The 27054-nt window shown below is 36.3% G+C and overlaps 1 protein-coding gene, 1 long non-coding RNA gene and 1 pseudogene across 2 annotated transcripts; all 3 read right to left on the bottom strand.

Annotated features, from left to right (window-relative positions):
• Positions 1 to 769: 769 nt before the first annotated feature.
• LOC141835510 (beta-galactosidase 7-like) lies at positions 770 to 7722 on the bottom strand (annotated as a pseudogene).
• Positions 7723 to 11659: 3937 nt separating this feature from the next.
• LOC141836425 (chorismate mutase 2-like) lies at positions 11660 to 13073 on the bottom strand. Its single transcript, XM_074723913.1, has 5 exons — positions 12739 to 13073; positions 12567 to 12656; positions 12359 to 12502; positions 12202 to 12294; positions 11660 to 12116 (listed from the first exon to the last, which is right to left on the bottom strand). Exons 1-5 carry the CDS (start codon positions 13015 to 13017, stop codon positions 11874 to 11876), a joined length of 849 nt encoding a protein of 282 aa, XP_074580014.1. The 5' UTR covers positions 13018 to 13073; the 3' UTR covers positions 11660 to 11873.
• Positions 13074 to 18122: 5049 nt separating this feature from the next.
• Positions 18123 to 19315, bottom strand: LOC141836426 (uncharacterized). Its single transcript, XR_012602452.1, has 3 exons — positions 18941 to 19315; positions 18435 to 18797; positions 18123 to 18343 (listed from the first exon to the last, which is right to left on the bottom strand). It is a non-coding gene; the product is annotated as an uncharacterized LOC141836426 (long non-coding RNA).
• Between the last annotated feature and the right edge of the window lie 7739 nt (positions 19316 to 27054).

Here is a 27054-nt window from a genome sequence, read left to right as displayed (position 1 = left end):
TCATGTATTCATGTCATTGTTGTTATTGTCATAGGTATTTTTATTCAAGTATGTTATTTTACTATTGTATGTGACATTATTCAGCTAGGGTTTTTAGATTTATATGAATAAAATAAAGACTCTAATACTATTTTAGTGATTTGAATTTTCCTTTTGTGTTATCTTGTGGTTGTGATGTAACAATTGATGTCATAACAAGTCAAGAGCTTGTTCCTTATATAGGAAGGGAGCTTAAGATGTTGACAAATGGAAGAGGAGAAAAGATGGTGATACAGTGTAAATTTCTAAGGTTGGAAAATGATGCAATGATAGACAACCATCTAACTATTTCATATATATTAAATAAAATCAACTGATTAATGGTCCAATATTGAAATAGGTGAAATAATTTTAACGACTCATGATAACCATTGCACTTATACAATTTAATCAAATCGAGATGAATTATGGCATAACAACATGCATTTGATCACTGAAATATAAGATTCCATTGTTGACTAATTATCAAGCCCTTCCTCCTTAAGACAAAGGAAGTGTATTGACTTGTCTAAGTCAATGACATACCTTTAATTTGCTAAGTTCTCAATTAATATATATAGTGATGTATAACACATCCATATATTATTCAACGAGTGTAGACGATGACATTTAGCTTAGACATCCATCTCAAATTTAGTAATAAGAAATTTTATTCAAGGAATTCAATATGGTTGGACAATGTACAATAGGAGTTCGAATTTAGCATCCTCGTATTGAAAAACATAGAAAATTAAACACCTAATCGACATCTTGCTTGCACCACTGCTCTTTTGGTAAGATTATTGCATCCACTATATTTAAATGCACTCTTTGTAACATCGATTAAGCATCGAGCTTGGGAACACATGCCTGCAATCACAAAAATTTGATCATATATTACTTAATGTTGTGGTTATATTCATATTATAATTATGTTATTACTAAAATATCTCTTAACTTTGCGTTATTGACAAGGCATCAAGATCATCACAATATCCTTCCGCAAATAAGCCTCAAAATATACTCGCAACAGACACTTTTTGAAGACTTATTTTGGATATATCTCCTCCAAAATCTTCAAATAAGATCAATGTATTGGGCCCTTTTGTAGTGAAGTATCTGGGAACATGGTACCTGTTTGAAATTGTGCTCTTAGGATCAATGTAAAATTATTGCATAAGAAGAGATACATCCCGAATTAATATCCACATAATCATATCAATATTAACTGAAAAAATATAATGAGAAACAAGAAAATCAAATAAATTCTCAAGTGCATGATAATTTAAGATGTAATATTTTTAGAAACCAATGCGATTATACTTTTACATTATCTAGAAACTCACTAAAATATAATCATTTAGTTCAATTCTTTACATATTCTATTGTGTAGCCTTAGGGAGCGGTGAATACAATATTTGACAAGATAAACTTTTAGATATCTCAAATGTAGTAGTAGTTGGTACTTAAGAAAACTTGTCTAACAATTGAATGTTCCTTCTACCAAAGTTTACTATTCTACAAACCTATAAGAGATCCACAATGAAATTTTAGGGAAAAAAATATGACTTTCAACCATAATTTCACAAAATTTAAATGCAATATAGAACTTAAGTATCCAAAATTACAAGGATCGAGGCACTTACCATCTTTGAGAAGGCTTTCCACAATCAGTTCTACATCTATTTGAGTCATACTCTTGTCTATAATCACAAGGTTCACATCCTTTACCATCAGCAATGAAGGATGGCCAATATCGGCCAATGCTCTGTCCATTCACCCAAGCATACCCTTTCCCCATCCCTTGCAAATCGAGTACCAAAGTATCATTTCCCTCAGGAACCTCAAATAGAGTCTGGGATAATAAAAAAACAACTAGTTCATAATTGTAATGAAAAAAATGTTAAACAAATTAAGTATATGACTATAGTGGTTCGACAAAGACAATTTAATATCACAATATGAATTTGTGTTTCTAATAGAAAGACCAAAAGTTTCTTACCTTATACCATGTCAGTGGTCTATTAATAGGTAGATGACCAGAAATCCACTTGATACTCTGTTGTTTTGATGGCAAGTAAAATTGCTCATCCTCTCCATCCAACCCAATCTTAGAACAATTTTAGCATGATTTTAAGAATTTTTGTAACATACAATATAATATTTAAATGAATATTCTAAAATATGTACTTGATGGTACCTTATATGTCCATGTGTTTGATGTCAAGTTGATTGTCGCATTTCCATATCCAATAAGTGTAACTGGACCACCATCGATTCCGGCCCTTTGTAAATCAAAATATGCTCCATAATTCTAACCAGTGCAACAAACATAATATAATATTGTTAGCAAAGTTTTAATTCCAAAAATTAGTTGGAAGAAAAATAAAATAAATAAGGTCTTAAAATCATGCATTTTCTATTAAAACAAAGATATTGTCTTAAAATCATGCATTTTCCATTAAAACAAAGATATTGTAATACCAATATAAGGAACTTTGTAAAAAGTAATATTGAGATACAAATTTTATCTTAAAATACATTAGTCTAAGAGATACAAGAAAAAACTTTTGTGCTTAGTGTCTTGAGAGAAAGAAAAATAGTAGAATATTTTTTTCTCTTACATCTCAATTTATGATCTTTCAAATATGTTCATAACATTTTTAATTTTCATGCTATACTATTTTAATTCTCAATTTCCTCAATTGTTGGATGTATGATCACAATTGTTTGAAGAAAGAGAAATTTTCATCTTTTCATATACTTTGGCAAAAAAATTAAAAATATATCTTGTTGAAGATAAAAAAAATGATATAGAATAATAACATGTTTAATATAAGGAAATACAAACCGCAAGTCCATTTGTAGCACTAAGAAGGGATATGTAATTGTGCCCTTTTCGCATTTTTGTTGTCGGCTCAAATTCAAACTCATACTTTCCATTCACAGCATATTGAGATCCTGGTTGATAAACTTCATTAAATTCTTTTCTAAATTTTTCACCCTAGCTAATAATCATAAATAATTTGAAAAATAAATTGCATCACTTTATTGATCTAAAATTTAGACAATCTAGAAATAATGGTCAATTAGATTCAATAATTAGGCAATCAAGATATAGATGGAACATCAATGATGGAGATTATTAGTAGAACACCATATAACATTAAGAATAAACTAGGAAAAAGTGATCACCTATAAAGTGCTTGTTAACAAAAGCATGAATAATGTGCCCTTTTGTGTTAACATGAAGCTTCATTTTCTTACTCCAATATTGGTGGAATTTGCTCAAATCAATGCTGTAACATGTGGAAGAATAAATCATAGTTAAGTCGCCTACAATGGCTAAGAAAGGGACAAATCAAAAGTGAGTTCTTTGTTCTCTTTTGCATGACTAAATTATCATTGTTTTGAAATCTATGTGGAAACTTACTAAAATTGATTTAATTGATGTAAAAGCCAATTACCTAGTCATGTACCATAGGTAATCACTAGTATCACCAGTAGTCATGATCTGCTCTAATAGAGAGTTGTTAGAGAATGATCCCTTTTCATGAAGAGTGTCCTTGATATTCTCAGGTCGCCATTGCCAATTGAAAATTGATTCAGTAGGCGTGGTGACTATCAAATTAGTTGGAGCATTCACCTGTTTTCATGAAGAGTTGACTTTAAGAATAAAAATCTAATTATCTCTCAGTATCGAAAGAGGTGACTAAGTTTGATTTATTTACCAATAATAATTTCACTTTTCATGAATTTTGTTGCTATATTTTGTTACAAATGTTAAATGTATCATCAATTACAAACATGTTAGCTTTCCAAAAGATGCCTAAATTTTACCTTAGCAGTGTTATACACTTCTTTCTCACAATTAGAAAGGACACTGATAGACTTGGAAGGAACAAAATATGTCTTTCCATTGTATGTCGCATTGATATCACTTGATTGATTAGCATTTATCAAAAAACAACCAACACCAATCCCATTTGCAATGTATTTTGTCACCTGCAATTTAGTAGTGTAACATTACATTTTATGAACAAGACTGAATCTGATCGTATATAAGAAGCAAGTAGTAGACTTACTGCTAATCCATCTCCTAAGTCTGTAGTATTGGCAACTCCATATACGAGAATCTTTTCCATTATTTTTATGACATTATGTAATTGCTTTAAGTGTCCCCACTTGGGTTGCCTTATATTCCCTATATTTACAAGAAGAAAAGAAAGAATCATGCAAGTCACTAATTTTTAACAGGTAAAAATAATTTGACTTTTGGATAATAAATTTTTCTAGACATTGATTAATGAAATATATACCATATTCATCTAGAGGAGCATCATAATCGTATGATGTTACTATATACGGGCCACCTGATGTCCGACCAAAGTTTGTTCCTCCATGATACTGAAAATAATTATGCTATTACCACATGAATTCAAAAAAATATTGAAAAGAAATAAAGATGTACGAGGAGCTAATGTAAGTTAGTAAGTAGCAATGAAACATTAGTTATAGAGTTCAAACCATATAATAGTTTTGCAAAGTTCCTCCAGATGCAAAAAAGTATGCAACCGCATAAGCTATGTCCTCGACAGGCCTATGTGGTTTACTTTGCCCCCAACCTTGAAACCTGAGCAAATCACCATTTATTTATTTCATATTATTAAAGAAGTGTAATACTCATTATAATTTTAAAAAAACTAAACTTACCATCCTGTCCAATTCTCTGTCCACAATTTAGGGCTAGTTGGACGATTTGGTGTAAACTTGTGACAGTAGAAACCATTACAAGTATTTATCTGTTAAGAAGGAGAGAAAATATATGCATTTTACACCAAATGAATTAAAAAATTTATCATGATCATGTGCCTATAGAATGTTCAAAATGATATTGCATTCAAGATTGTACATAGGCTCATTTGATTAACAATTTTATCATTTACCTTATTATAACAATACTTGTGAGAGGGAAGTTAACTGATATAATTCATAATAAAATTTTAGTAGTTTTACCTTGATGCCTTTAAATTAAAATATTTAAGAATTATGCACTTACCATAGGAGATGGGGCATCCGCTTGCTGGCACATTACCCATGGCACACCTACATTAAGTGATTCTGCCATATTTGCACACCATTGGATATATCGTTTCCCAGCAGATCCGTACTTGTCCATGATGTTGCCATACTCATTTTCAATCTAAGTACATGTCACAAGTTTAGTAGGTCTTTCAATGACAATGAAAATGGTTAGAGGACATTGCTACTTTGTTACACAAGGTATAAAAGATGACAAGGTAATTAATAATCAAATTAACTACATAATTTTATGGTACGTATTTCAAATTTTGTCTAAGATAGCTACTATTTAAATTAACTACATAATTAAAAATATATGTAGAAGTTTGAAGAAGACATGGAATTGAAATAAAATCGTTTGATTGTATTTTTTTCCCCTTTTCTTAGTACATACTTGGGATATGATGATCGGTCCACCTTGTGAAGCAAAGAGATCTTCATTCTTGACCATGTTCACAATCAAGGTGGTGAAATTTTGCATCTCAGCCTACACAATATTAGATGGTAACATAAAAAAATAATATAAAAAGGAGTTGAATTCAAGAGTCAAGCTAAGTGCATATTAGTACCTTAAATATTTCATTATCAGTCCTCATTTCGATTCCTGGAATTTGGTGCAGCCACACAGGAAACCCACTGAGAGGAGCCAAAACAATTTTCATATATTCTATCCTTACACATGGAGACAATATTATGCAAATGAAGTTGTTTAGGTTACCCATAATTCCATTCAGCACAAACATATGGTCCGATTCTAAGAATTGCATAAAGGCCTGCATCTTGCACAATCTTGATGAACTTGATAAAGTCTAAGTTTCCAGTAAAATTGTACTATTGGGAGTACAGAAAAATAGATAAGGTTAGGAAGGTTCAACATAGGTACATGATGAATCACAATAAGGGTAGTTAAACCTCTCCTTTGGTAGGCTCATGAGCATTCCAAAAGATATATGTCTCAATGGCATCAAGTCCTCCTTCCTTTGCTTTTTGAATGAGGCCTGACCACATCTGAAAGAAAGGAAAATCGAAAGGATAAGGATGGTGGCGAGGAAGGTGAATAGTTGATCATTCAATTTGTTTGCTTATGTTGATAATCGAGTTGATATGCAATGGAATATTAAACATAAATACAAATGATGAAAAAAATTATATCATATTAATAACTTTTTGTCAATATTTGTTCATAATTAAAGGGAGTAATATGCCATCTTAAAACAATTATATCATCCTAATAATTTTTTTAGCTTAAGGCCCAGTTTACTTGGAGGTGCGGAAAGTAAATCTGAGGAAAATTTTTCTTTGCATGCATACATCCACTGTTTACTTTTATAAAATCTTAATAGAGGAAAGAAATATAATCCATCCGTGGATCATTTTTCTCCCAAAAATGAGCCCTCCAAAATTGGACGGAAAGCGAGGATGGAAAATAAAATTACATTTCTCTCCCATCTTTCTCTCCGATCGCGCAGCCTCCCTCCTGCTCTCTTCCCCTCCTCCGCCATGACTTCGCCGACACCTACGGCCTCCCGCCGGATCTTCGTTGTCGTCCGCGCGTTGAGGAAGCAAGGAGCAAGCCGAAGCCCTACTACTGTTCTTCTTTCTCGGGAGCAGAGGTGTGCCGCTGTCACGTCTCATTCGCGCGAGGGTGAGTACCGGCATCCTTCCTTGTTCACCGGTCATAACCTTCTCCCTTGCGCGGCAGAGTCTTTTCCCTCGCACAAGAACCTTTCTCCACCTCCACCGGCAGAACCTTCTCCCCTGCGCGGCAGCCTTCTCCTCTGCTTGACACTGATCTCCTCTGCCAGCAAGAAGAACAGAGAACGAGAGATGTTGCTGGAGAACTGCTCTTGCTGTCGCTGGAGAGCTGCTCATGCTGTCGCCGGAGAGGAGCCCATCCTCCACTCTTGCTGTTGCTGTCAAGAACAGAGCTGAGCTCGTTGTTTCGTGAAGAACAGAGAGCTCTCCTTTGAGGCGGAGGAGAAGGAGCCACCGGCGATTAGGACGGCGAAGAAAAGAGGATGGCTTCGACGAGGAAGAAGAAGGTTCACGGATGGGATGGGTACTTTAGACCAGAAACATAAATTTTATTTTCTTTCCTTAGTTAAGGTAAACAAGGTTTCAGGGATAAGGATGAGGATGGATTTTATTCACCTTCCATCTCTTTTCCTTATCCTTAGATTTGTTTCATCCATCCACCACCCACTCTTTCAAGTAAACTGAGCATAAATGATTACTTTGATATGATTATTTAAAGAATTATTCTATGTTATAATATTTCACCATATTTGTGAAGTTAAATGGTTAAGCTTTTATGTAGAATTTAAAATAATATTTTATACATAAAAATTGTTCCATAAATATCAAAAAGATATGCACTATATGTGAGAGAAACCATATAGCTACTGAAACACTTAAAAACTCAAAGTTACATGTGAGACAAACCACAATGGGACTTACATCAGGAGTGCTGCGTGGATAATGAATTGAACCTGAGATGAGAACTCGTCTTTCTCCATTAATGATAATTGCTCTCCCATCATAGGTAACATTTGTTGCTAAGGATGGAGAAATTGAAAAACAAACAATAAGCAATAACAATGAAATTCTTGTTGTCATCATCATTGTGATAATTAACATCGCACTTGATCATCCTCCAACCCTCTTGGAGCTTTATATAGTGGGATTATTTTGGATAAGTCTTAGGCATGATTTCATGTGTTGTCATTGTACGTTTCTTTAGCTATAGATAAGTTTTTTTGTAGGCATATTGAAATAACTTTGTTAGTCATTATCTCTCAATATTTATCTACAATCTAGATTAAAATAGACGACAAACAAATTATAGTAAGAGTCTAATATTAGATTACATATGATCATGTCAAACTACCATTTTGTTTTATTGCCAACTTGGATTTACAAGTCTTTTAAAATTTACCAATTAAATATTTATTGTATATTTATTCACTCATTTATGATTGTCATTTATTGGGGTGAGCAATTGATTAATAACCGAATCGATTGAATTGATGAAATCAAAATCGAGCAAGCCAAACCTATCGAACTTTATCATGAAAATCGAATTGATAAAAAAATCAATTAATCTGATCGATTACCGAATTAACTGATATTTTTTTATCAATTGATTGATTATGTACATCAGTTGACTTCTATTATACAATCGTGTCGGGAATCAAGATTTTAGAAAAAAATTTAAACACCAATCAATCACATCAGTCGATTATTTATAATATAATAGTAGATTGATGCTGGTTTAATTTAATTGATTTAATTAATTTTTAAATTTTAAAATTGAGATCGAATCGAATAAATAAAAATAACTAAGATTTTTTTAAAAAAATTGAATTTTTGAATAAACTCAATCAAATTTTCAAATTTGATCAGTTTGATAGGTTAATTCAGTTTAACCGATCATTTGCTCACCTCTATTCATTTGTATCTACTAATTGGGTTGGTAAGTAATATTTATGTTGGACTCTTGACCATCTTCATTCATTAATTTTTTCCTTTTCTATAATTCTGCTTATAAGACTTGATATTGTTTCATATGCCTTTTTAAATTGTGAATATTTAAATAATTTAAATTAGTGTATATATATTAAAAGTTATGTCAAATACTTGGAGTTCTAATTTTGTAACTATTATACTTTTGAAGTTTTGTTAAACTAGCCAATCATATTCTTCATTTATAACTAAGCAATTATTTATATATTGGTTATTTAGTGTCACATGCATTTGCCAAAGTAAAAGTGATACCGAATTATTAAATCTCTTTTGAGATGCAAATTATTGTATTATACATGACCGTTTGTTTGCTTCATTAGTAAAATTGTAAGAGAGTTTGCACGGGAGATTTAATTCTCTTAGATAAATTTATGAGTTTTGTAACTAAAAATCAAGCATTTTTTTCAGCATCTTTAAAGAGCAATCTTGTTTGATAAATATTGGGTCCAAAAGGATGTTCGTATGTCCACAATGGTATGATATTGTCCACTTTGGGCTTAAGCCCTCATGACTTTGTTCTTGGGCTCTCCCCAAAAGGCCTCATGCCAATGGAGATATCTTTCATCCTTTTAAACCCATGATCTTTTCCATGTGCTTTAGATGTGGGACTATGTTTGCACCCTTGCAACCCAACAATCCCCCCCTCAAACAAAGGACCACAGGCCCCCCGGTCTGAATCCTCGACCCATCAGGAATTTTTACCCCTCGGTCCACCTGACCTACCAGGACTTTCACCTAGCCGCAACTAGGACTTTTGCCCCTTGGTCCACCCGACCTACTAGGACTTCTCACCTGGTGTAATCCCCCCCTCAAACAAAGGACCACAGGCCCCCCGGTCTGAATCCTCGACCCATCAAGAATTTTTACCCCTCGGTCCACCTGACCTACCAGGACTTTCACCTAGCCGCAACTAGGACTTTTTGCCCCTCGGTCCACCCGACCTACTAGGACTTCTCACCTGGTGTCTGGTTTTCTTGATTCAGACACGGGAGCACCCACTTCCTTTGTTTAAGGTTCAAACCACATGGTTAGATCTGGATCATGGCTCATCCGGCGGTTAGTCCGGTGAAGAGCAACCTCGCTCTGATACCACTTGTTGGGTCCAAAAGGATGTTCGTATCTCCACAATGACATGATATTGTCCACTTTGGGCCTAAGCCCTCATGGTTTTGTTCTTGGGCTCTCCCCAAAAGGTCTCATGCCAATGGAGATATCTTTCATCCTTTTAAACCTATGATCTTTTCCATGTGCTTTAGATGTGGGACTATGTTTGCACCCTTGCAACCCAACAATAAATTTGTCATATTAAGCTTTATCCCTTTCAAGAAAGTGATGAGTAATAACGATGTGGGATTTGGTGTAGGAGAGTTCTTCAAAACATTGTAACATGTTTATTAATATTGCTTGTTAAATCACATAGAGAACCCAAGTGAAATAGCATATAATTATATATATTAAAATAAGAGAAAAAATTGATGTTGATATACTTATTCTGTTGTAATTCAAACTCACACTCTAGAGTGATCTTCAGTACATTAGCATGTTATGCAAGAATCCAATCCATTACTACATACTTCTAGATAAATGCCCCCTTGTGCAACTAAGTATAAAATTCTATGTTTGTATTTTCATTTACATATTGGATATGCATGAAAATAAAATTAAAAAAATATTTTATTTGATGAGATAGTAGTTTTCGAACACGATCTTATCTGATAAGAGCGTATCAACCCTAAAAGTTAGAGTTTGATTTCCTCTTTACATAGTAGCTAGCATTATGACGTCGGTAACAAAAGATTCTCCAATCATGGTAAATCCCAGTCAGTCTCATGGACTCAATCTCTGGGAGTGGTCGGCTCGGTCCCACGGAAGTTTTCCACCGACCACCAGGGTAAATCGGGAAGCGCATACGGCGGTCAATCCAGATGCCTAGCATCCTTTGATTGCATTCCCCATTTGGAAGAAAATTCTTACAAATATGCCGTAGTTGGGGATCGAACCGACAACCCGGGTGTCAAAGATTCTCCAATCATACTCATGAGACGGATGACTATTGTGCTCATATGGATACCATAGAGACGCGAACATATTTATCGCACTTAGATCGACTACACTCTCCAAATCCACAAAAGTTTTACTCATCAAAAGGTATCTTTCTATACAAATGATTAAGTTAGAATTCGCATGAATCTTTGATGGATTTCTTTTCTACTGTGTTTTCATGTTTTATTTCGCTATGGAACTCAACAAAAACAACATTAAAGATCTTTAAAAAGTATCATAAAGAGGTTGTTTGCGATTTTAAGTTATAAACACTTTGATAGAGTAAATAAGGTGAATTACACTATGATACTTGATAAATTAAAGAAAATGTAATGATTATACGAAGTAAATGGAATTTTAATTTTTCATCTTCTCATTATATCATCCATATTTTTTTACTTCACTTGGCATTTCTATACTCATGCTCCACTTTCTTTGACCTCCTCCTTCATAGTTAATTTTAAGACGATTAGTTTAGTCATGTTATTGTCAACAACAACTTGGAGACGAGTTCTGGTATCATGCTTTTTTTACTATTTCATATATCCATATTATTGTTGTTATCATCATATACTTTTTTGTTCGAGTATGTTTTTATTTTCAGTCATATACTCTTGTCATTCATATTCTTATTCCTGATTTCTGTTTCTATCTTTTACATTTTTCAATTGAACAATAAACATTTCAAATTTATATAGCCTCATTATAATTGGAGAGTTCAACATCTAGGAAGAAGTCTGCTTTCCACGTAGCCATCAGTAAGACAATCATGTGTCCTTCGCTAACATGAAAATTGTTTGGTGGTTGAGATTGATAGCGTAGAGTTAAACTTGGTTGGGTGTATAGTTTGAATAGGAATTGATTCAAGAGCTCTAACAGTTCAACCATGCTAAACATGGCATCTAACCTGATTTGTTTGTCGATTTGTCAGTGTTTAAGCTGGCTGAATCGTTTCAGCAACCAACATGATCAAGCTAGCAATTTATCTGGAAAAAGATAGTTTTAGCTCTGTCAGAATCAATACATTGCCCAAAGCATACAAGAACAGCTAAATGTTTCATCTCAGTTATTACTTATTGAAGGAACTGTTATATGGAAATAAGAACTGATAACCATTAGAACTGTAATTTGTTTGACTCCTTCATCAATTCAATAGCCCAAAGCATGAGATCAGATTCAGTGCACCATTGCATCACCAAATATGATCATCAATCAAGGCGATGGAGAAGGTACTCCACTTCCACAAGCTTGGTCAAAGGGATGACCCAATCCCCATAGAGATGATAAACTACAGCAGGGTCAACTTTGTACTTGGGACGGCTGCTCTCGTTTCTGCCAGTGTTATTTACAGTCACATCTTGCCCAAACACCTTTGCCTTCTTCTCCGCTCTCCTCTTCACTGTTTCTTCTTGAGCCTCGGATGTAAGCAATCTCATCAAAGCATCCCTATCCTGCACAAACATCATCGATGTCTCTGGATTTTTTTATTTTTTAGCAAAATGTAAGGAGAAAAATGGAGAGTCATTGAGATGCTACTCCAGCTCTGATTGCCCTGGTGTAGTCTTCTGGGGCATCTCTGAACTTGGCTTCTGCCACAAATCGCCCATAATTGATCCTTCTTGAAAGCGCCTTCATTTAGAACACACATACGTTAACTAAATCAAACAAAGTATTCATTAGAGATTGTGTTCACCTGTAGGCACACAAGATCTGCAGCTGCTGCGAGTGCATATCTGCCATCATCTCCTTTTGCAGTGAATTGTGGAAGAAGTTGATTAAAATACATCTTCCAGATGGCGTTCCTAGCATTCACAGATGCAGCAGCAGGGTGCAACACCTGTGAGTGCATTGCAGAGAATGAGATCCATCCCTGGAATATATATATATATATATATAATCACCTCTGGATATTTGTAAGGAGGGACAAATATTGGCGGCACTAGAATCTTTGGGAAGAAGGGAATCTCCTCTGGGTTTTGATATCTTCCAGCCTACAGTACGTACGTTGAAGGAAAATAGAGACGAATTACACAATTTATGAACAAATTCAAGCAGTGGAAGTCAACGCCTTACCCTGGCCTGCACTGCCTCTGTTTCCCTGACGAATAGGTCGAGCAGGGAATAGTTACGGAAGACTCCTCCGGCCAGGTAAGAGGGATCATAAGCAGGAAGGTTTGAGGGGTATTTGGCCCTCTCGATGAGGCTGAACACGATGCTGTCTTCTTCCCTAGTCAAGAACTCTCTCACTGATTCGAGATTGAACTGGTTGGCCATTTCCTGGAGTTGTCTGCAGCTGCAGAGACAGGAAAAGGCGAGGAAGGAGAAGGCATAGAACAGTGGGCGAGAAGCCATGGACGTGAAGCTTGATTGATAGGCAGAAGGCTTCTGATCTCTCTCTCTCTTGCTTCTTTTAGTTTGTTAGTTGCGGAGGTTTTCATTCATTTTTTAATTTCAAAAAATATATCAATAATTTGACTAAAGGACTTGTTGAAAGGAAGACAAATGTGTTCAATGAACGCAATGATTTGTTCGAGTTTCAACCAATCCACAATCATCTCTACTTTGACTTCCTATTCTAGTTGACTTTTGGATGTTAATTCAACGGCTTACGACAGTTATTTTTGACTTGTACAATTGAGAAATACCATGGGGTGCCAGGATTAAACCAAATAGCACTTAGACACAGTGATCGGCATATGGCTGAGTTATCATCTCTTCTGTATAAGATGGAATCCGTCACCTTAGCGATCCCACACGGTTGGCTCCACGATCATTTATAAGGAAGTAAATCGAGAAACTGTAGTTAGTTACAACAAAAGAGGGTATTGCTCGCCTTTCGAGATTCGAACCCTTGTCCTCTTCTGTAAGTCTACTCCGTCATAACCAACTCAGCAATGCCCTGATACTAAGTTATCATCTCTCTATGAGCGTTGACTATCTTATCCTAGCTATACCTCCCTATTTATTTATTGAATGCCACTTGAAGTTATCGTTTGAGTTCATCAAAGTCAAATTAAGTTACGCGCGTCTTTCAAATAAACGTTATCAATTGAAGATGCACTCTTTTAGCTATAAGAGGTACGTACGTCTTTTCATTTGGTTATAACAAATACTTTCAATTAGTTATACTAAGTATTTTTATTTGAGCTATAAGAGGTTTTTCATTTAATCAAAGTATATATCTTCCTTTAGTTTAAATGACCATTTATGGCAAAAATAATTTGTTTCACCTTTAATCATGTCGTCCACTCAATCCGAAGGCGTTTTTGAGCTGTTGTTTTCATCCAGCGGAGCACGCACGAGTACATACATGCGTGAAAAGAAAGGGGAAAGTCAACTCAAAAGTCAACGCTGAGTTTCACAAGGCACTTGTGGATAATGGATATAAACCTCATATCATTCACATGATTAATTCACAAGATGTTTGCTTTTAGGGTGGGTTGTTGCTCGATCGCTTTCTAATCGAGAAAGAGTGAAAAAAAATTTCTTTATAGCAAATGGCTAGAATTTGTTATGAGTTGCGTTAACTATGAGAGGCAAGTGTAGTTTAGTTGGTATAATCTTCAATCGCTCATCTATTGCATTTATAATCCATCAAATATACATCATTAATAATATTATTTATTATTATTTTTTAAATTTATCTTAATATTTTATTATTATCATACTAACATTGTATATTATCTAACATTAATGTATATAAAATATCTTAATTTTCAAATAGAATTTAATTTAATTTTAAAATAATTTCTCCATCCTAAATTCAGATCAATTCAAATCCAATCCAACCAAAAATATATATATCCAAGTCAAATTTCAAGTCCAACCCAATCTAACCCGAACCCTAAAACTTTCAATCCTAACTTGATATTTTTCGTATCAATTCGGTTGGCGAGTCAAATTGATTTTTGACACCCCTCTATCATTACTAATATATAAATATTGTAAAAGTGTTTTCTAGATTTTCATTATTAGAATTTAATCCTTTTTTTTTTGAAAAATATCATAACGATAGTATATAATCTTTAGGGGTAAAATGATGACAATATAATTACCACAATCTCATTCACTCTCTCTTTCTTTTTAATTTTGAGAGACTATAAAAATATTTGCTAAAGTTGATCGTTTATTTGCTAAACATCTGTTTGAAAATGTTTTTTCATAGTCGAAGGCTTCCATCGTGTCAGAAGTCAGCATTGCTCTCAGATCTCAATCCTAGACAGAAATTCTTGAAATTACAAAGAATGAAGTTAATATATCAGACCAAACACAGATTATAGATGTATTCATGGATCGTGTTAAGTCAATTTTATAGTATTCAGCTTCGTAGATCAGATTATATGGTCAACCCATGATCACTCTATTAATGATCCATTCTTAGCGATGAAATCTAGAAATTCTATCCCTACACTCAGCCAGAAGAAATCTCCTGGCCTGATGGATCTTGTGGAATTTCTATTGGCAACTTGAAGATATATACATCATTGAAGGTAATATATCATCAACTTTTCATCCATTTTTATTCTAGTTCTATGAATCAGGGCAGCTTAAAACTAAACTTTAATCCTTGCTAACAAAGCTGGAATTAGAGAGTCTTGTCCTATCTAGTTTTAAAACAATAGCTCCCTAATCTTAGTAATCACACATATTTCTAAGGCCGTTAATACATGTACCAAATTAAATTACAAACTATGAAACAAAACCAAATTAAATTAAATTTCTAGTAAAACTTTTCTATAATATTAAATAAGATAATTAGCTACATGATTTCCTTTAAAGACTTTTGCTCCTAAAGAGGAAGACATATCAAAATACTCTTATAAATATTAATTTTTTAAAATTAAATTCTTAATTTTCATTATTATCATTCCTACTATTATTGGCTCTCATCAATATGCATTCTTAGGATCACAGGTAAAAGAACTATTTTAAGCAGCTCCATAGATAATCACTAGTGCAAAACTATAATTGCAGAGGTTTCTTTACTGAAGATTGATATGGAGAAAGCTTTTATTTGGTAAACTAGCATGCCTTTCTTTATGTATTATAAAGGTTTTATGGAAGATGGATTATAAGGATCGAGGCTATATATTATCTCTTCTTTAGTGGAGGCTTGACAGTTTTGTTTAGTAGCGAGTCTGATCCTTGGTTGAAATGTCCTCATGGATTGCACAAAGACAATCCACTCTATCCTTTACATAACCTATAATATAATCTGTGTAGATCTATACAGCTAGGTAATTCAAATGGCACCATCAAAGCTAACAATTTCAGATATAAGTGGAGATGATCAGCAAATTTTAAGTGTATTGAAATTTCAACGAAACAATCATTTTCTCAAAGGTAGAAGAGATAGCCATATGCAACTTAAAAGTTTTGCTTAAAGTCTTTGCTAGGTAATTAAGGCAGACTTACATGCGAGCAGGTGATCTTGTGACATGGCTTATATGCAACTACCCTGACCTATGATATCAGTTTTACACTAGGCAATATCCAGCCATATCAAGAAATTTTGTTCAAGGTGATAAACAAGGGCAAATCTATAGGTGGAGGATGTAGATTGGTGAATTTTGCAGTGGACCACTTGATGGGATGACTTGAGCATTTATGTCATCCTATCTTTTTAAGATCTCAAGTGAGATCCACCATGATCAGTTCTTGAAAATTCCACCTGAAGGAATTAAGAACAATCTACCTACTAGGTGAGGCAGTCCCATTGCAGATCCGCCTAGGCTTACCATGATTTTCATGTACATGTTCGACTTTATCATCTAATTTTTATCAACACTTCAGTAACTATAAAAGTCACGATCTCTATTATTTTTACATTGATCTAAATATAAAATATTGATATGATACTGAAATAGTATCGTTTCAATCAAAATTCAAAACTCTAACATAGTTCGACATTTTAAACCTTAGTGAGAAGAGAAAATATTAATGAAAATTTAGTAAAATAATTAATTAGAAAGTATAGTGGAAAACGAGAAAACACCCTTAGAGATGAGAATAGGGGAAATCATAGTTAGAGAATCAATGAAAATTATAATTGGAAGCTTGGATGGAAAGATACAAATTATGATTATATTTAAATATGAACAATCAAACAAAAAATAAATTTTCCCCACTAAACTACTTGGACCATCCATGGGACCACCTGAGCTACCTAAGTTGTCTAGGGGTTCTTCTTGGGGTCGCTTTCGAATGGGTTGCTTAATATGGACCACCTACCACCTAGGCAAGGTGAAGCCTACTTAACCTTATCTAAAAATAAAGCCTACTCGAAAAGAGATCAGGCTACCATCTAAATTGCTTTTTAAAATATTTCTCTAGAACAATTATGGCGATCTCAAAGAAAACAATTAAGAGAATTTACTTAATTAGATATGATCAATAAATTATCAATAGGTGATGAAGACTAGTTTACCATATACTTTACCTGTGTTGTTTAACTTAATTAAGCTTAAGAAAGTTATGGAAGAAGGTTAGGAGATTAGGAATTAGAATCTCTTCCATTCAAACACTAGCCACGATATAATCTTTATTACTTGGGAGTGTTACGAGTTGCATAAAATGGATATGTTTTCCTAGTGGCCTAATATCGATATCATTTGAACCATGAACCATCATCCTCACTACTATAAATCACCCTTCAAAATAATTTTTGATTTAATGAATTTAGAAATTTTTTTTTGAAGGTGTTACTGGCCTTGCAAGTTTACCCAATATTTGGAACCATCAGAAGAAAGATGGATAATTACTCTACAGTAGCATAAAAATTATTTTAAATAAACATAACTTAATTACCTTCTTTTCAGTGACAAGGAAACAACGATACTCCAAGATGAACTCAACAAAGGATATCATATAATAAAACAATTTGGTATACTGACCTAATTTGTCATAAGCTCAATGAACCAACTGTGCAATTGCAGGAAACGAAAAGATAGCAATAGAACTTCTGTCAATTAAATTATACCAAAATAAAAGCACTAGCATTTCACATAATAATTAAACTTTCTTTCCAGCCCAAACATGAAATTAAAAGATGATCTAAAATTAAAGTGATCCTACATGTCTCTGTCTCAAATTTCATAACAACCAATTTTCCTTTATGAATTTATGTATAATTATTTTTATGAATATTTCCAATAAAACTGTTTGATTTTAACCATATATATCTTGAGACATAACAAGACAGACCAAAATTCATATCGCATTTGACTGTGAAAGTTAACACCTATGTGTCATCAGTGTATTCCCCCATGAAATCAATATACTTTCACTTTAGGTATGTTTATTTATGTTCAATATACCTTAGCTAGAGTTTGAATAATTTGATTGCATATCCAGGTGAGCTGATGCAAAATTCTAAAGCATATTAAACGGACCAGTATGGTATCTGATGGTTTAAAAGGAGTAATCTGGAAGTTCTCGATAGATAAGTAGCACACAGAGTAAATCTGGAATTTTTCATTCAATTAAAAGACCCAATTAGTAATCACCCCATAAAGAAAGCATGTGAACTTATGCGCACAACTATAACAAGAAGTTTTGTAAAACATACAAAACAATGAAGCAACAAGAAGCTTTATTCTCACCTTAAAGTGGGAGATGTTCCTGAACCATTTCTTCACTGTTGTATAGTGAAGAATATAAAATGTTAACGTCTGTTTTCCTAGAAAAAGAGGATCTGTAAGAAATATTACATGTATTCATGTAAACGTGACTAAATTAAAGAAAGTAGCCTCAATAAGTTCTCTCCTTACCTTCATCGACGGAAGTTGGTTGCTGTCTACGTCCCGTTCATAATTGATGTAGCTCGACCTTTGCCAGACGAGAAAAAGCAAACAAAGCCGGTTCAACAAAGTCTCTTGGAGCTTCTTCAAAGAATACATTCCTCCAGATAAAAATTAGCAAAGGAACGAGCGGCCAAATAAATATTTCCAACAAACAAGTTGAAGCCTGCCCGTGATGAGTCGCTCTCACCTATGTCTGCCAAGAAAATATTGACAACGAGATCAAGCGGGAGGGTCCTTAATCACAAAATGAAGATGTGGCTTTCCATCTTCGGACAAAATTAGAGAGTACGGAGACGCAGACGGCCGAGCTCTAGAAATCAGTACATCAATCTGCAGGGAAGAATTTTAAACAAAAAAAAAAAGATACAAAGCAAGCAAAAGAAATTGTTTCTGTTTTAATGAAAAGAAATAGAAAGCAAAAGAAGAACAGTGATTTCCGTTAAATCCGAATAGATGGCAGAAGTAGGCGGTACGTGTATGCAATTGGTTCCTTCCTTCCCCGATGCAAGAACTCTCCTCCGAAGTCACGCTTCCACGCAAAATATTTTCTTTCCTATTTTCATTCAAGTTCTTTGTTCCAATCTGGTCTAAATCGAGCAAAACAAAAAAATAAATAAAGTGGGGATGCGTTGAAGACGAGAAACAAGTACACCCTGTAATCACATGCCGAAGCCTCCTCGGAAACCAAACTCGACAGGACAGAGGAGGAAGGTAGGCTAACCGGCATGAGTTAACATGAAGGACAGCCTGCACCCCGAAGTTCGAGGACGAAGGCAAAACCGAAAAGATCGAATAAAATAAAATAAAGCAGATCGAAAGCGTGTAAATCGCACCACCCACTGCTCGACCATTCCATCTCTCTCGTCCCATTTCTCCACAAAGAGTAAGGAACAGGACGCAGATCTGGGCAGCGGGGGGCCATGCCATGCCGGTGGCGCAGAGATCATCGGGATGACAGAGGATGACAGACAGAGCAATGAGCACGCAACAGCGAGGTCACCGCGGCTGATGCCCTCCCCGCTGCGTGCTCACTCTCTTCTGTCAGCCTAAATCACCTCCCAAAAACTTCAAAACAAGACGATTCATGCGTCGATCAATCAGAAGCAAATCCAAAAACGGAGAAATATCACAAAGAAGCAAATCCCAAAAAAAAAGGAGAAACATGTAGTGGAAGAATCTCGCCTCCCCTTCGCCTCCGATCGATCTCCCTGTCACTCCTCTCTCTCCCCCGCTCTCTTTCTCTCTCTTTATCTCATCCAGTTCTAGGGTTCGCTCTCCTTTTATCGCCGCTTCGCACGTGCGGCTTCACCGTCGTACAGAATTTGAATTAAAGCATTTTCGGGGGGCAAAATGGAAATTGGACGCTGACTACGTAGGTGTCGTACAGGCACAGTCCCAATGGAGGGACAATCGATCGCATGGACGTCGAGAGGGAAATGTTTTATGGCGAGTCCCGAGGCTACCGTTTGATAATTGCTCCAATGCCACGACGACACCGCATCGGCCGTCCGATTCCCGCAGCGTGAATCTTGAAGCAATTTTGTGGTTGAATTTGATTTTTTTTTATAATTCAGTTATTCAATTCTTCTGCAAGTTTGCTGCGTCGTAACCAACTCATTTATGTTCCGGGGGCTACAGTTATTCAATTCTTGATTAGTCTGATGATCGATCCGTTAAAATTTTTCATCGGACACAGATAAATTCTCATAAATTTTTATTCAAATTATTCAAATATAATATAATATATCCAGAGTGAAATTTAAATTTTTATTATTTAAAAAAAATTCTGATCTTTTATCCAGTATCATAACCCCGAAGGTTGATCATCTTCAATGTGAAGAAGAATTGAAGTGTGGGATGATTATCTCCGAGGCATATCTGAGTTGGTTATGATGGAACAGACTTGCATAAAAGGGGAAGAGTTCAAATCTCAGTGAAGTTAAGCAATACCCTCCTCCATCCCGCTGGAGTGGCGGATTCCATGTTTTGCTGAAGAAGTGTGGGGTGATTAAACACTTAACTCATTAGTGTCCCACAATGATGTTGGATTTAGAGGGTGGATGGGAATGGACCATATTAACCAATTCGTTTAATTGGAAGGAGACATTTGAGCTATGCTGACTAACATCTTCGTTTGAGTGATTGACAATAAATGAGAATACTAAAGATTTTTACTCCGAGGAAGGAAAAGAAAATCTAAGGTGAAAATAATTCCATAAGAAAGTAAAGTGGAAAGGATAAAAAAAAAAGAGAAAATAAAGGAGAGGAAAAGAAAAGAAAAACACAGCTAGCCTCACAAATCTCGCAGCCATGAGCGAGGCAGACCACCCGTGGCCATGAGTGAGATCACCCGTAGTCAGGAAGTTGCAAGTGAGGCAGCTCACGCCCAAGCGAGGCTGCTCGTGACTACAAGCTGCCTATCTTGTGGGCATGTAATCGACTGATTCTATTTGAGATGAAGGATGAGTTGATTCCTATCGAGTCATCTTCTGCTGTGTTAAACTCTAACTAATTGCTTTCTGTCGGCTCTCGCTCTAGCAACTCGTCTTTTGCTATGTTAAACTTAGGCTAGTTGTGTTTTTTGAGCCAACTTCCGTCTAGTCAAACCCTAACGTGTCGTCTTTTGTTGCGTCGATCTCTGCCGGATCAACTTCTGTTGCGATCTCGAATAGTAGTATAGACTCGTCTGACATCTTAGACTTGTTTGACAAAGATTGTCAGCTTCGACCACTGGAAGAACTAGAAAGAAGTTAAAAAAGAGGACCCTTCCATGATAATAAATTGCCTTATATAGGGAAAGAGAACACGTGCAAGGTTCCTAGTAGACACATCTTTGTAATCGGCGCACCTCCTTCTTTACTTGACATCATTATACTTTGCAACTAACATACATTTTTCTTTAATTGTCACCAATATTAAAGGCGGCTCCAATCTTCCACCGTTGTCTTTTCGATAACCAACACTTCTTCTATCTTGTCACTGAAATAAATTCCATCTGGGGATGGACTCGGGAAGTTCAGTCTAATCTAATCTAAGTTCGCCCCTAGTTAAACCAACTTGAATCGAGTTTCAACTTAACTCAGCTTGACCAGGATTTACGTTGACCAAGTCTTGTACATGTCATGTGGTAATTTGATTCCTCCACGTCATAAGTATGCCCCTCAAGTCTACTCGAAGGAGGAAATAGTCCGACTGACTAGGCGGTTATTGTGTCTGTGACTTCCGAGCTCCTGACATCAAGGTCTACATGGCATATGTTTTCTAATAGTCAAATGTCATTTTGTCAACATAAATCGCCACTTCCATCGACCTACCTTTTATCTGATATCTATCGGTATTATTATTGATTTGCTTCGAGAATCTTCTAATACTCTATCATGGGCATAAATGTTTCCTTGCTCGCATCATCATTCCATGACCGATCCCGAGAATGACCTTTCCCCTACCAAGCCTCATACAAAGGCTTCGCCCAGGGAGCAGCGCTTTTATCCTGGACCTTGGCTTAACATATACCCTTCCATGATAATAAATTGCCTTATATAGGGAAAGAGAACACGTGCAAGGTTCCTAATAGACACATCTTTGTAATCGGCGCACCTCCTTTACTTGACATCATTATACTTTGCAACTAACACACATTTTTCTTTAATTGTCACCAATATTAAAGGCGGCTCCAATCTTCCACCGTTGTCATCTTCCACTGTTGTCTTTTCGATAACCAACACTTCTTCTATCTTGTCACTGAAATAAATTCCATCTGGGGATGGACTCGGGAAGTTCAGTCTAATCTAATCTAAGTTCGCCCCTAGTTAAACCAACTTGAATCGAGTTTCAACTTAACTCAGCTTGACCAGGATTTACGTTGACCAAGTCTTGTACATGTCATGTGGTAATTTGATTCCTCCACGTCATAAGTATGCCCCTCAAGTCTACTCGAAGGAGGAAATAGTCCGACTGACTAGGCGGTTATTGTGTCTGTGACTTCCGAGCTCCTGACATCAAGGTCTACATGGCATATGTTTTCTAATAGTCAAATGTCATTTTGTCAACATAAATCGCCACTTCCATCGACCTACCTTTTATCTGATATCTATCGGTATTATTATTGATTTGCTTCGAGAATCTTCTAATACTCTATCATGGGCATAAATGTTTCCTTGCTCGCATCATCATTCCATGACCGATCCCGAGAATGACCTTTCCTCTACCAAGCCTCATACAAAGGCTTCGCCCAGGGAGCAGCGCTTTTATCCTGGACCTTGGCTTAACATATACCCTTCCATGATAATAAATTGCCTTATATAGGGAAAGAGAACACGTGCAAGGTTCCTAATAGACACATCTTTGTAATCGGCGCACCTCCTTTACTTGACATCATTATACTTTGCAACTAACACACATTTTTCTTTAATTGTCACCAATATTAAAGGCGGCTCCAATCTTCCACCGTTGTCATCTTCCACTGTTGTCTTTTCGATAACCAACACTTCTTCTATCTTGTCACTGAAATAAATTCCATCTGGGGATGGACTCGGGAAGTTCAGTCTAATCTAATCTAAGTTCGCCCCTAGTTAAACCAACTTGAATCGAGTTTCAACTTAACTCAGCTTGACCAGGATTTACGTTGACCAAGTCTTGTACATGTCATGTGGTAATTTGATTCCTCCACGTCATAAGTATGCCCCTCAAGTCTACTCGAAGGAGGAAATAGTCCGACTGACTAGGCGGTTATTGTGTCTGTGACTTCCGAGCTCCTGACATCAAGGTCTACATGGCATATGTTTTCTAATAGTCAAATGTCATTTTGTCAACATAAATCGCCACTTCCATCGACCTACCTTTTATCTGATATCTATCGGTATTATTATTGATTTGCCTCGAGAATCTTTTAATACTCTATCATTGGCATAAATGTTTCCTTGCTTGCATCATCATTCCATGATCGATCCCGAGAATGACCTTTCCCCTTCCAAGCCTCATACAAAGGCTTCGCCCAGGGAGCCGCGCTTTTATCCTGGACCTTGGCTTAACACATACCCTTCCATGATAATAAATTGCCTTATATAGGGAAAGAGAACACGTGCAAGGTTCCTAGTAGACACATCTTTGTAATCGGCGCACCTCCTTCTTTACTTGACATTATTATACTTTGCAACTAATACACATTTTTCTTTAATTGTCACCAATATTAAAGGCGGCTCCAATCTTCCATCGTTGTCTTTTCGATAACCAACACTTCTTCTATCTTGTCACTGAAATAAATTCCATCTGGGGATGAACTCGAGAAGTTCAATCTAATCTAATCTAAGTTCGCCCCTAGTTAAACCAACTTGAATCGAGTTTCAACTTGACTCGGCTTGACCAGGATTTACGTTGACCAAGTCTTGTACATGTCATGTGGTAATTTGATTCCTCCATGTCATAAGTTTGCCCCTCAAGTCTAGTCGAAGGAGGAAATAATCCGACTGACTGGACGGTTATTGTGTCTGTGACTTCCGAGCTCCTGACATCAAGGTCTACATGACATATGTTTTCTAATAGCCAAATGTCATTTTGTCAACAAAAATCGCCACTTCCATCGACCTACCTTTTATCTGATATCTATCGGTATTATTATTGATTTGCCTTGAGAATCTTCTAATACTCTATCATGGGCATAAATGTTTCCTTGCTCGCATCATCATTCCATGACCGATCCCGAGAATGAACTTTCCCCTACCAAGCCTCATACAAAGGCTTCGCCTAGGGAGCTGCACTTTTATCCTGGATCAGACGATTCTCTACAGTCGGTTAATTCTTCCTTAGGGCAAAAAACTTTTCCAATCGGCACCACTTGCGCATTTGTTGTCGTCATTCTCTTCCTCTTCTCAAACTTGCGCATTCAATCTTCTGTGTTTCTTCTACTCTAACAACCTTCCTCAGTAAGGTTTCTTCCTCATCCCTTTCCTCTTCACCACTCTTTTCTTTGCTTTCTTCATCATGACTTCCCCATTCTAGTTTGATGTCACCCTGTCAATGTATACAAAGATCGATAACTCTGTTTTCCTACAACCTTCAACATCCCCTCCGATCATCTAATTTAGATCCTTGTTCCTCCGAATGCCCCCATCTGCCACCCATCGATTACATGACCTTCTTCTATAGCCAACTGGCCGATGAACTCTGATTTCCCTTCCATCCTTTTTTCGAGGCAGTGCCCTCTTATTTCCACATTTTTCCTCAGCAACTGACTCCAAACTCCTTCTGACTCCTTTATGGGGTAGTGATTATTTTTAATTTTTACCATCTTCTTTTAATATCAAGCATCTTTCATTAATTCTTTTATCCTAAGATGAGCGAAGTCAGGATCTTCTACTTCACGGTCTGTCCTTCTTTCCAATTTTTGGAACAATATCCGACCTCTAATAACTCTGGAAAATCCATTAATTCTCTATCAAACTCTATTCTCCCTTCAAATGGTCTACTGGTCAGCAAATAGAACTCCTGCCCCAACCTGACTTAGGCCGATTTAAAAAGAACCCCACCTATCAAGAGATTGTTGACTTCCAAACTGATTTATATTTTGATATCAACTTTCTTCTCGAGGAAGACCTTATGTTTCATTTCGAGTTAAGTCCTATAAAGACAGAACTCGCTCTTCTGCTTGGTAAGCGATTTGAAAAGTTTATCTTCCTTCTATGATAACTCATGTTTTCTTCATCTTCTTACAGACCACAAAATGTGGCATGCCACCCTCAACAAAAATATGAAATTGACTATAACTGACAGTACTCCTCCAATCTCTGTCAAGACGAGCACTTCCGCCAACCCAAGTCCCTCTCTCGAGATGAATCCTTGGTCATACATACTTCCTCAAACTATTTCCTCAGGAGAGTCTGAGGAACTCCTACGCCCTCAGGCTGATGACTAATACATTATGCTGGTCACAACTCCTCTCGACTATCGTCCAGTCCAAGTCTAGGTCCTCCTTCACCACCTTGTCCTCGATAACCTTCCTCGCCAGTACTTGCATCATCAACATTTGCACAACTTTTATCTGCCCAGGATGCAGCACCTTCTTCTGGCCCAAACTCTCCCTCTCTACTAGAAATTACCTTGGCCCCTAATATCCCCCAACAAGCTAGGTCTCCACCTCTTAGTAGCTCATTAGCCAGTATCCAGGCAACTGAAGAAGAGGCAATGCGGAACCTTCATCTTCAATGTCAAGGTGATGCTGCTTCTCTTATTGATGAATTCCTTAGTTTCACATGATCTACTTCTTTCTGTTTTACAACTTCTGACCACTTTGTAGGAGCTCATGACTTGCATTCCCTACTTGACCGAGCACCTTCTTTTGGCCCCCTCTGCTAGGACTTACCTTGGGTTTCAATATCCCCAAATGAGCTAGGTCTCCACCTCCCAGTAGCTCATTGGCCAATATCCAGGCAACCGAAGAAGAGGCGGTGTGGAACCTTTCCCTATCGATAACATGGTCATCTTCAACATCAAGATGATGCTGCTTCTCTTATTGATGAATTCCTTAGTTTCACATGACTGACTTCTTCCTATTTTACAACTTCTGACCACTTTATGAGAGCTTATGACTCGCGTTCCCTACTTGACCGAGGATTACCGTCGGATGTCTACATAAGATGATGACCATCGTGCACTGATAGAGTGCTAAATCTAGGAATTGGCAAAGGCCAAGGCTAAGTTGGTTCATTTAATCAGGTAGCTGAGTAACATCTCTGAGCAACTGACCACTGCCCCAGTTAAATTGGAAGTGAACACAGTTAAGCGTTAGGCGACAAAAATAAAAATAGTCAAGGAGAGAGACAGAAGGTGACTGAGTTGGAATGCGCCAAGGAAGAATTGACCAGGTATAAGGTTGGTGAAGAAGGGTGTTGGTTGCACAAAAAGAGAGCCTTTCCTGAGCTGGCTCGAGTTCTTCAAGTTGCTTGGTCCTCATCTGCTTCTTTGTTCGAGCATAGTTATAAAGGGGTTGTCAAACAGTTCAAAGAAGTCGGCTACCCACCTGAGGGAGCCTTGATGAGATTCCTGGATCTTTAAAAAAAGTCTTGCCAACATTTTTGATGACCAGTTAATGGATTAATTGTTGCTCTTTGTACTTGATTTTTTTAACGATATTGTAATATTAGCAGGACCTAGTCCTTCTTTTTGGTATTTCTACAACTCCTCGCACCTTTATACCTGTGATTTCTTGTGACTTCATAGTTAAGTAGGAGAGACTTAATCGATTAGTTAGAAAGGATGACTTTCCTTGAGACAAAAAGGAAACGGAAGAGATAATGAACATAGACTATAAATTGAGTATGTCTTGAGTGGAAGAGATCTGGTCCTTGTGGTGATCAAAGGTGAGATTAATCCTGTTGGCAGGACCATCATTGTGTCAGCTTGTATGTACGGATCGACATCTGGATCTGTGTGTTAATCACCTCTCAGAAATGGAAACAATCTTGTCCCACTGTCTATTCTTGAGAATCTAAAAAATTATCCACTTGAATCTGCCTATTGGCTCATCATTGGTTGTGCTTTTTGCTTGGATTCGTACGTTTGTTCCCTATTAAATCTTTCCTTTCAAGAAGCA

This window comes from Curcuma longa, chromosome 10 (assembly GCF_044706935.1).
Source record: "Curcuma longa cultivar G26 ecotype Majalengka, Jawa Barat chromosome 10, ITB_CL_G26_1.1, whole genome shotgun sequence".
Lineage (NCBI taxonomy): Eukaryota > Viridiplantae > Streptophyta > Magnoliopsida > Zingiberales > Zingiberaceae > Curcuma > Curcuma longa.
Note: the sequence above shows the minus strand (reverse complement) of the source record. Positions and strands in the feature narration are given on the sequence as shown.